Below are 12587 nucleotides of genomic sequence, written 5' to 3' on the forward strand. Positions count from 1 at the left end.
GGAAAAAAAATCTAATTAAAACCTAAATCTAACATGAACAGGGGGTGCAAACTGAAATTAAGGGTGTGAAGGGAAACTGGGCGTAGGGCCTATTGAATCAGCCCAGCAGAGTTTTTTTTATTAGTTTTGTTCAGCAAACAATGATAACGTGGGCCAAAAGGGGGTGAGGTTAGCAGTGATCAGGCCCGAGAGTTATGTTTTGATCCAAATTGATTTATTATTATTATTAATCAAAAAAACAAATAATTAATAATAATTAAAGTAAAAAAGGATAATTGAAAAAGGGGAATTAGGGTTACCTTAGAAGCTCGTATTAGTTTCCTCTTCTTCGCGAACGAAGGTGACGATTCTGCTCCTCCTTCCTCTCACGAACGGCGTCGAGCGGCAACTTCTACGGCGAGCCTCCCCGCGAGAACCACACCATTCCACCCTCATCTCGTCCTCATTCTCACTTTCCTCTCCGCCTTGTCCTTGATTTTTTTCATCGTGAACCTAAATTCCGAAAATCTGAAGTGAGAAGTGTCGAAGAAGACCGGAGTGAAGAATTCGTGTTCCTTGCCGATGTTTGAATCGCGAAATAAACGCGAGAATAATCCTTGGCTCAGGTGCATCTCCTTCTTTTTCGTTCTGCTTTTTGAATCTTCTTCTTCTCTCCTCTGAGTTGCATATGGCTGTTGCTGCAGATGAAGATGATTAATGATGAAGAAAGTGATGGTTGGAGAGTTTGATTGTAGATTCTGATGGTTGAAAAGCGGTGAAGAGAGATTCAGAGATGGTGAGAAAATCAAAGTTGTTCGAAGATTTTCGTGTGAAGGAGATTGTGATTCTTCTGCAGGTCCAAGAATGAATGATGAAGGTTGATTTTCTGAGTTTGTTTTGTGATGATTTTGCAGGTGCGAATTGAAGATGGTGATGATGAATGGGCGTAGTTCGGAGGTGAAAATGGAGATAGAGAATGAAGAATGAAGGTAGAGTGAAGATGATGATGAGTGAAGCAGAGAAGTGGTGGAGGATTGGTGAAAATGGTGGAGAGGGTGATGAAGGTGGTGGAAGATGAAGATTGTGAAGTGTGTAGAATGAATCCCGAGCTGAATTAGTGATGAAGGCTCTGTTATATAGAGGTTAGTTCCAGCTCAAATTTCTGTTATTCAGTTGTAATCTCATAGCTCTGTTCAGTTGAAGCTATTAGTATAGTTAGAGTTTGTAACTGATTTTGGAAGTTAGTTATAGGGATGTAACTAATTGGTTAGAATGTTGAAAGTTTGTTATGAAAGGTAGTTATGGTAAGTTTGTACTAGGTTAGGAAAAGTTGGTTAAGTTATTAGGCTTGACAGTTAGTTGGTTAGGGTAGTTATGAATCTGTTAGGAAGTTAGTTATGACTCTGTTTTGGTAGTTTAGAAATAGTTAGTTATGGTTCTGTTACATTCGGTTAGGGAATTCTGTTGGAGGTTTGTTTCAGTGACTTATGTGAACCGATTTGTGAACTGTATGGTTTTGAAAAGGAATATGTGGGCTGCTGTTTGAAACTGTTTTTATTCCTTAAGACGCCTTGATTCTATGATGACATGTTGTGGTTCGTTCTTCGACTGATGCGGGACTGTTAGACTTGAAGCTTGTTATGTTTTTTTTCTGTTTGACTTGATTCACTGTTAGCAAAATTCTGTTTTGAGAAGTTCTTATATGTGGCTGCCACTGCTTGAATATATTTATTAAATGGTTAGGCTATTTGTATGAATGCAGTAGGTTGTTAACTTGGTGAAACTGTTGTTGTTTTCATCCCTGGTCTGAACCGCAAGACACGAACCGAAACAGTGGCCAATCCTTCTTGAATAAACTGCCTTTTGCTGGAAACTGATGCATTGTTCCTTTTGGTTGTGCAGAATGATGAAATTGTTTTGTATGTGTGGTTTGGACTTAATTTTCTGGTTTGATTTTGTATGGTGCAGGTCTATGATGGGCCTTGATTGGATGCAAGCTTCTGAACCGGTTCGATCCGTACATGTGGCTAGAGTAAGACGACAGGATGAATAATTCTCAAGATAGAACCATAGAGATCTTTCTTTCCTCTTTCTTTTTGTAAAATAACAGTGTGAAATTAGGATGCAGCTGAATGAGACCATAGAATTTAATGTACTTTTCTGATTGTATCTTCTTTTTTCCTAGTTTTCCTTTGAACATGGATTATGTAATGAACATACGATGGTATTGAATGGACTCCCTCTTCCAGGAATTTGGAATTCAATGCATAAGGTGTTTTTCTTTCCAAATGAATTATGAAGATGTATTTTCCTTTTACATTTCTTTATTTGAATCTTGAGGAACCACTTGAATTTGAAGTTCGAGCCAACTTTTACTTGGAAGCACAATACTTTGATAAATACAAACACCTTGACTTTGATACGTTCATCCTTTCTTCAATGGTACCACGATACAAATCTCATGATTTAAACAAAAAGATTTTGAATTGATCGCCTTGTAAAGATCCAAGCCTCGATTATTTAGAGAATGTATCAAAACCTCCTTGAGAAAGCCCACATATGCAAATTTGTTAATTTAATGGAAGCGAAGTCTATCAATCAGATAAAACTCCAGCTCTTCAAGATTTTTGATCCTGATGTCAAATTTATTGATGAATGAATGCAAAGTGTTAGATGATTTAATGGATGGATGGTATGCATATGAAACAGAAAACATAAGCCAATTATAAATAAAATTAGGTGGGCAAATTTTAGGGTGCAACAGTCATCCCACTTTATTGCCTGATTCTTTCTTAATAGCTTGAAGATAGGTTCACACGTGGCGGTAAGGTGTGAGATGAATCTCGCAATGTAATTCAACCTTCCCAGGAACCCACGAACCCGTTTCTCAGTCCTCGGCTCAGGCATCTCTTGTATAGCTTTTACCTTGGCAGGATCGACCTCAATACCCTTTTTCGCTTACAATGAAACCAAGCAACTTTCCGAATCTCACTCCGAAGGTACATTTATTGGGAATCAACCTTAACCTGAACTTTCTTAACCTTTCAAACAATTTCTCCAGGTGAACAAGGTGTTCCTCTTCAGTATGAGACTTCGCAATCATGTCGTCCATATAGACCTCGATCTCTTTATGAATCATGTCGTGGAATAAAGTCACCATAGCTCTTTGATAGGTTGCCCCAGCATTCTTTAACCCAAATGGCATGACCTTGTAACAAAAGGTGCCCCATGGCATAATGAATGATGTCTTTTCCATATCCTCGGGCGCCGTCTTTATCTGATTGTAGCCAGAAAAACCGTCCATGAAGGAGAAAACTGAGAACTGAGCAGTATTATCTACCAACACGTCAATATGAGGAAGCGGGAAATCATCCTTCGGGCTCGCTCTATTCAGATCTCTATAGTCAACGCACATCCGTACCTTCCCATCTTTCTTAGGTACAGGTACAATATTGGGGACCCATGGTGGATAAACTGTTACAGCAAGAAAGCCTGCATCAAACTGCTTCTGAACCTCTTCCTGGATTTTCTTGGCCATATCGGGACACGTTCTTCTGAGTTTCTGTTTGATAGGCGGAGAATCTTCTTTGAGAGGTAGCCTGTGCACAACAATATCGGTATCTAACCCACGCATATCTTCGTAAGACCAAGCGAAGATATTAGAATACTTCTTCCACATTCCAATAAAATTTTATTTTACATCCTCATTTAAAGAAGCCCCTATCTTAACCTCCCTTTTCATCTCTTCGGAGCCAAGATTCACCGTTTCAATAGGTTCTCGATGTGGCTCGATCTCTTTCTCTTCTTGTTTCAACAATCTGGCCAACTCATCAGGGAGTTCATAATCTTCTTCATCCCCTTCTTCAGCGATGTAGATAGGATTGTCGAAGTCATAACGAGGCATAGCAAGATCGTTATCAACAGAATCTAGGGGAGAAGTGGATCTGCATGAATTATGATTTATGCTTCATTTTAGAATGGAGGGATGATAACGTTGCCATTTTTTATTTTTATAACAAATATAAAAGTAAAAATGAAAGACAGGGAACAAAATATATGAATGCAAAAACGTAATTTTATTAATGATTTTAACATTGAAAAACAACAAATGATGCCCTACATGTGTTCACTGTGTCTTGGGCAGAACACATGAATTATTGCATGATAAACAAAAACAAAAGTATGACTCTTGATCAAAAGCAATTGAGATGATGTCCTCGGCCGACCAATTGAGAAGCTTTTGTCCTGGGACACATGGCTTGATCCATTCATCAATATCATGATCGCTATCCATATCATCCTCGGCATCGCAGATATGATCCTCAATAATGCCAACACTCGAGAACTTGATCGGAACGAAGGTTCCGGGCTTCTTGGGGACCATATTAGATGAACTTTGACCCAACTGATAACCAATCCCACACTTATCATGCTTAACTGGTAAGTCCAAGACTCGGCCCCACCCTTCGGGATGACCAGATTCAACTACAGCTTTAGCTTCCTTTAGCGAAGACATGGGAGCCTCCAGCTTCTTCTTTTCAGCATAGGGGATCTTGATAGTCTGAACAGCCTCAAAAGCTTGGCACGGTGTCTCGTGGACCTCTCCTTCTACCTCAATATACCTGAAAGACGCAGGATGACTTACCACGTGTTCTTCTTCCCCACATATGGTGACTATCTTTCCTTGAGTCGCGAATTTGAGTTTTTGATGCAATGTGGAAGTCACGACCCCAGCAGCATGGATCCATGGACGTCCTAGGAGACAACTGTAAGACGGGTGTATATCCATCACAAAGAAAGTAATGGTAAAGAGCTGAGGGCCTATCATTATTGGCAAGCCAACTTCCCCAAACACTGATCTCTTTGAACCATCAAAAGCTCTCACTGTTAATTCACTTGGCCTTATCTCGACGCCAGAATAATCTAGCCTCATTAAAGCAGACTTCGGTAATACATTCAAAGAAGATCTAGTATCCACGAGAACACGTGATAGCACAGTCCTTTTACACTCCACTGATATATGCAAAGCTCTATTGTGGTTTCTACCTTCAGAGGGCAAGTCAGCGTCAATGAACCCCAATCCATTACCAGCGTTGATGCTTGAAACCACCCCTTCAAGTTGGTTCACTGAGATCTCCGGAGGGACAAAGGAAGTACTTAAAAGTCTCAACAGAGCATTTCGATGTGTCTCCGAGCATAAGAGCAACTGCAAGATCGAAATCTTTGATTGAGTTTGACTCAGCTGGTCCACCACTTTATACTCACTCTTCTTGATGATCTTTAGGAACTCTTCCATTTCCTTGGCCACAGTATCTTCAGAATTAGAGCTTTGCCCCTGATCCACTATATCTTCTACCACTCTTTTCCCATTAGCCTGAGCTAGAGCTTCAGCATTATCGTCACGAGCATTCTAGGGAGGATTGAGAATACGACCACTCCTTGTCATTCTCCCAATGCCAACAAAGTTATCCACATCTTCTTTCTCAACCGGCAATTTGATCTCATACTTGGCCCCTTGGTAGAAAACTTTTGCCTCATAATTCCATGGGATTGCTCTTTCACTGGTATATAGGACGGGACCAGGCAATGTAATAACCAAAGGAGGTGCTCCGGCATGAATTGGAATCTTGGAAGGAGTATACGGAATGGATGCCACATTGACTTCGTTCTCACCCATTTCAGGATGTCGCACACGCTCAAACTTTAGATACCCACTATATATCAACTGTTGGACCCCACTTTTCAAATTATCACAAGCCGAGGAATTAGCCAGGAAATCAACACAAAATTCTCCACAACCAGAGTATAGGCCCATCCTTAACAATTCCTTCTTCAATAACGGAAACAGAGAGCCCAGTTCGATCACATTCTTGACTAGGAGAGCATCTTTAACAACATCAATAGCATTCGGAGCATGAGCTCCATGGGGAGGCATAGTATTCTGAACAACATTAGGCCCTTGAGTAGGAGTAAACTCAATGTCCTTAGAGTCGATAAGATTTTGAATCTGATGCTTCAACGCTTTACAATTTTTAATGTTATGGCCAGGCGCCCCATAGTGGAATTCACATCTTGCGTTGGCATCCCAATTAGCAGGCAACTTAGCGGGAGTGGCCAGAGTCCTCAATTGGACCAACTTCAAATCGAGGAGATATGGCAATACTTGTGCATAGGTCATCGGGATCGGATCAAAAACCCTTTCTGGCACTTTTGGTTGTTGTTGATATTGACGTGGAGGATACCCTCGCTGCTGATATTGGTGGAAAGGTGCATTTGGTATAGTCACAGCGGCTACTTGTTGATAAGCATGGCTCTTGCCTTTACCATGGTAGGCAGCACTTGTTTCGCCCTCTCTTTTCTTGGCAAATCCATTGTATGGCTTCTTTCCACCAGCCCCAGAGGAGGAACTAGCAACACCTATATTCTGTATTCTACCAGCCTTAATTCCACTTTCAATTCGTTCACCATTCATAACCAAATCGGCGAAGCTCAAGGATGCAGAGCAGGCGGAGTAATATTGGCCCTCCAGAGTATTGTTGAACATGTCCATCATCTCCTTCTCTAGCTGCCAGCTCGCGCCACTTCTGCGCATATTCCTTGAAGGAATAATTAGCTTTCTGGGCTAGATTTTGCAACTGAGTGCGATTTGGTGACATGTCAACATTATACTGATATTGCTTTATGAAGGACTCAACTAGATCCCTCCAACTTCGGATGTGAGCTCTCTCTAATCTCATGTACCACTCCAGGGATGCCCCAGTCCGGCTATCTTGGAAGAAGTGCATCAACAGTTCTTCGTCCTCGGAGTACACATGCATTTTGCGATAGTAAGCTTGGACATGTGTCTTAGGACAAGTATTCCCCTTGTATTTGTTAAAGTCAAGTACCTTGAACTTCGGTGGCACGCGGACGCCAGGAACCAGTCCCAAATCACTTATGTCCATCCCCAGTCCTTGGCCTTCCATGGCCCTCATCCTTTCCTCCAAACCTCTAAACATCCTTCCAGCATCAGGTGGAAGTCCCCATTCACTTTCAGGGAATAGATCCTCGTGTCGGTCTTCTTCCAACACGGGGATAGAAGCAGTCCTTCTGATTTGTTGTGTCGGTTGTCCTTCAGGAGTAGGCTAAGGAGGCCCACGAGGATTACCTTGATTGACACCAGGAGGAATTACATCAGGTACTCCGTTCATAGGTTCACCATTGACACAGATATCAGCAGGATTTCCTTGCGGGGGGTCCGCAACAACCCGAGCAACTGTGTCCATCCGAATTCTGAGCTCTTCTTGGCGATTAGCCATGCCTTGCATGACCTCCATGAATTGAGCCATCTGAGAAGTAACTTGAGCTCTTATCTTGATAAGGTCATCCCTTAACTGATCCATTTGTAGTGATTGATTAGCCCTTGTATAATAGCGATGTGTAGGTGGAGGTGCAATTGCTGTAAGAGAAAATCTGATCAGTCAAACAAAGAATACCATCTGGTGTACCTGTTTTTGTGCATGTGCATGATATACATATGTATGATGTGCATGTGTGCATATAAGGTGATGTGTCATTTTCAGAGTATCCAAAATTTCATTATTGGTCAAGAATAAATAACAACATGATAAAGGGACAAGCATTAAGTATAAGCAAAAGACATTTCACTTTCAATCAAGACAAATTCTCAGAGAAAATCAGTTCATACACAAATAACATTATTCAACACAAGGAAACAGAGACCCCATCCAACAATTCTGGTGGTGGTCTTAAAACAGATTCAAGTACTACTCCATCATGGTATAAAACAGAGGTCCTCCCTGCCTAAAGTGATCATCACTCCATCTCTTGGTTTCACCAAACAATCTCTTGGTTGCTTTTCGATCTCTTCCTTGCTTCATCATTTTCAGGAACTTTGAAAGTAGGAAAAATCCTTTTCTGAACAATTTCATCATCACTCTCAACAGGAGTGTGTAAGTCACTTTCATCTTGGTCAGACTCTTCATCAATAGTTTGTGTTTCACTCATGCTTCCACCCTCAACAGGTATTTCACTTGTCCAATCCCATTCTGCTCCATCAACACCTATATAAGAGTCATCTTCACTTTCTTCATCACTTGCAACACAGTCTTCATCTTTTTCACTAACATAACCATCCTGATTATCAGCGTCATCCCTAACCCCTTCATTCTCAGGAGCAACCCTAACCCCCTCATTATCAGTATCATCCCTAACCCCCTCATTATTAGCATCATCCTTAACCCCCTCATTATTAGCTTCATCCCTAACCCCCTTATTATCAGCTTCATCCCTAACCCCTTCATCCCTAACCCCCTCATTATCAGCTTCATCCCTAACCCTTTCATCCCTAACCCTTTCATCCCTAACCCCTTCTTCCCTGACACCTTCAGCCCTAACCTCCTCCATAACAACTTCTTCAACTTCTTCATCCCTAATCTCATCCCCCAACGGTCCTTCATCACCAACTTCAACTATATCAGGAATATCAACTACATGTTCAACAAAAATGTCTACTACATTATACCCTTTTGCATATGAAATTAACTCTAAGACGTCATCATCAGTGTTTAGAGGCTTAAGTCCAGTCTGAAATGATAGCTTTGGATACTGGTACCACAAACACTTGAAGTTGGCATACCCAAGATGTAGCACTTCTGCTCTAAAGTCTTTATAGTTTGCAAAATCAACATCAAACGCTTCATCCATCTCATAAACTAGACCCTCAACATACAATTTGACAGGGAAGAAGATAAATCTACCCCCATGGTTGATACGTAGCCTCAACCTCTGGGATTCACTTGGCCTACACATATCACAAACAAAGCAAAAAAAAACCTAAGCACAGAATACGAACAACAAAAACCCTAAGGACATAGCACATAGCACGAACAAGAAAAACCCTACACATACAGTACTTTTCATTTCCTTTTGCACCCATTGTTGTCCTTGATGGAAGATGGAATAAGCACAGAGACGAGAACAAGAGAGACTGGGAACAAGAAGGGTCAGACGAGGAACACTAGCACACTGATTCTATTTGAGGAGATTAGGATTGATATTTTACTTGTGAATTAATAAATTAATTACAATCAATTATTTTAATGAATTAATAATTTAAATTTCCACATATGCAATGCCACTTCATTAAACATCTGGCCACATCAGCTTTTTTGGAGTGGAAATGGGGGTTAGGATCAGTTTTACATACTTTAGGCAAGTACAGGGACTGCTTTGTGCTGTTTTAAAAATGAAGGACCAGAATCGTGAGTTGATCAAAATACGAGGACGAAAAGTGTTATTAAGCCTAAATATTATAATGTACTAAAAAATGAAACGAATGAAAAACCAAAAAAAAAAGGCTAGATAGTGCTAAAAAAATAGTTTGTTTTGTTGGTTTCTTTAGATTATAATTTATTAACTAATGAAACATGAAAATAAAGAGAGAGAAAAAAAGAAGAAGCTAATTTTAATAAGATAAAAGATAACAAAGGCAAAGGCAAGTAAAACTCTAAATATTCTATTATAAGTAGAACAAAAAAAAACATCATAAATACCACAAACTCATATACAATACTATCTATAAAGTTTCAAGTCAGTCTTCTTAATGATAAAAAATTATCTTGACATTATCAAATTGTCTCAAAATGTATAATCACAATCTAAAAAGACAACACCATACAACTTCAAATATCTTTTATCTATGCATCCTAATATCGATCTAAACACTTGAGAGAAAAAGATATAAAAGATGCTTAAATGAATTTAGGCTTCTAAAAGCTATAGAAGACACTATAATACCTACTTAAGTAACCTATATACCAATATATATATATATATATATATATATATATATATATATATATATATATATATATATATATATATATATATATATATATATATATATATATATATATATATATATATATATATATATATATATATATATATATATATATATATATATATATATATATATATATATATATATATATATATATAATGAGTACACAATATTTTGCTGTAAATAGTATAATAATATGTTTAAAGTAAAACACTTTTTAAGATGTTATTGCTTGCATGAGCTATAAAGCTATGGTTTTTATGCAAATAAAAATCATTACTTAGGTAAGTAAAATCCAAAAACCATTTCAGTAACATATTAATATAAAAACATAGAATTAAAAGAAAAATAGATAACTTCTCAACTTATATATCTATAAACATGGACAGAGAGTTAAGACAATATTTTAACTTCCACCAACGTAGCTATGAATAAAGAGAAGAAATATTGATTGAGTCAAAAGAATTTTAAAATAATAATAAATAAATAAGATTAAATAATAAGAAACATTGAAAATTACAAAAAATACCTTAATTTCTTCTTCAATTCCTTCATTTCTGAAATGAAGATTCCTATAGGCATAAAAAAACAAAACTAATAGAAAAAAATATAAGCATAGAAATATTTCTGTCATTATATTTAGAGTACTTTTATAGAACATTCATGTGGATAATAAAAGTTATATGCTGATTTTGGTTTTGTATCATTATCTTGATATAGTGGCCTCTCTATGCTATATCGGTGAAGTATTCTAGTGGTCAATCACTCCAAGCTAATTTTGTTATTTTTATAGTATTGTGGACAATGTAAAGACATCAATATTCTACAGTAAATTGTGTTGTGCACCTATACAAATCAATAAAATATGTACATCAATATTCCTCATATAAGTAAATTGTGTGACACCTATACAAATCAGTAAAACATGTATATATCAAAACTTAAATCACTTAATTTAATTACAGTTTAAAAAAAGGAAAATGAGACTAATACAACAAAATATAAATAAACATTCAAAGAAGAAAAATTAAATATAATAAATTGTTAAAATAGAAAAACTCAACAATGTAATGAATTGTATACTATAATAATTTAACAACATAATTTAAAAAATAGCATAATTTTATATGGAAATTCTTCATCCATCACATGTTGATTCTCCCTATTATCACAAAATCTTCGAATGAAGACAAATTAAAAAGATTATATTCATTTGTGAATAGCTATTTTGAAAGGAGGGTAATATATAATATATAATTTATTGAAACGTAAGAAATGATAATAGCACAGTGAAAAGAAGGGTTATATAGAATTGATTTCATCTTTCCTTATAAAGTGATGGGAAATAGGTAGGTTAGAAGAAAAAAAATGGATGGATAATAACTTCCCACTAATAAGTAATAGTTATAGAAACTTTTTGATTTTTTTAATTAATTAAGTAAATTAATTTTTATTAATTAATGAATAGATAAATATTAGTGGTGGAAAATTATTAATTATTATTTGGAAATTCTTCATCCATCACATGTTGATTCTCCCTATTATCACAAAATCTTCAAATGAAGACAAATTAAAAAGATTATATTCATTTGTAAATAGCTATTTTGAAGGAGGGTAATATAGAATATAAAATTTATTGAAACGTAAGAAATGACAATAGCACATTGAAAAGAAGGGTTATATAGAATTGATTTCATCTTTCCTTATAAAGTGATGGGAAATAGGTAGGTTAGAAGAAAAAAAATGGATGGGTAATAACTTCCTACTAATAAGTAATTGTTATAGAAACTTTTTGATTTTTTTAATTAATTAAGTAAATTAATTTTTATTAATTAATGAATAGATATATATTAGTGGTGAAAAATTATTAATTATTATTTGCCACTTTAATAAATTAATTTAATATTATGAGTAGTGCCCTACTTAAAAGGAACATGCTATTATTTTTTTAATTAATTAAGTAAATTGATTTTTATTAATTAATGAATAGAAAAATATTAGTGGTGGAAAATTATTTATTATTATTTACCACTTTAATAAATTAATTAAACATTATGAGTAATGTCCTACTTAAAATGAACGGGCTATATACATAGAAAGCTAGCAATGAAGTAGGAATATGAAAATAATAATCAATAACAATAAAATTTTGACTATTAATAATAAATAAATATTAATAAATAAAATTACTCAAATAACCCTAATTTTGCCTCCAAAATATACTTCAATGACTTAACAACTTTAATTAATAAGATATCACTTTTAATAGTTTTTAATCACGTTGATCATTTCTAGTAACATAAGCGATCACATAGAATTTAAGTTTATACTAATGGTTAAGTAAATTTTTGTGAAGTGACATGAGACACGACCATTTAGTTCCGAATAAAAAGAAAAACAAAGAAAATATATCTCTTAATAATGAGACGATTAATGACTTATGAACCATTTATGTCTATAATTTAATGTCTAATCCTTCCATGTTTAAATTTTTCGTTAACTTTAATTTCTTTTCAAATAGCCAATTTAAGATATAAATGTTTTTACTCGTGCGTCCGCATAAGTTTTCTACTAATAAAATATTTATATTTTTTTTTTCCATAAACTCGAACTTAGTCAATATCTTTTAAATTTTATAAGAGTTTCATTGATTGATGTTATAAAAATGTTGTATTAAAGTTAAAACTCATGTTTTATTTAAAGATTCATGAAACCCTATATTTTTCTTGCACTTTTTGCGATAAATATTTTAAAGTATTTTCAA

The 12587-nt window shown here is 35.9% G+C and overlaps 1 protein-coding gene across 1 annotated transcript; it reads right to left on the bottom strand.

Annotated features, from left to right (window-relative positions):
- Positions 1 to 5389: 5389 nt before the first annotated feature.
- LOC131604652 (uncharacterized) lies at positions 5390 to 7361 on the bottom strand. The gene is made up of 3 exons (XM_058877083.1): positions 7127 to 7361; positions 6522 to 7036; positions 5390 to 6418 (listed from the first exon to the last, which is right to left on the bottom strand). The coding sequence occupies exons 1-3, from the start codon at positions 7359 to 7361 to the stop codon at positions 5390 to 5392; spliced, it is 1779 nt and encodes a 592-aa protein (XP_058733066.1).
- Between the last annotated feature and the right edge of the window lie 5226 nt (positions 7362 to 12587).

This window comes from Vicia villosa, linkage group LG5, assembly GCF_029867415.1.
Source record: "Vicia villosa cultivar HV-30 ecotype Madison, WI linkage group LG5, Vvil1.0, whole genome shotgun sequence".
NCBI lineage: Eukaryota > Viridiplantae > Streptophyta > Magnoliopsida > Fabales > Fabaceae > Vicia > Vicia villosa.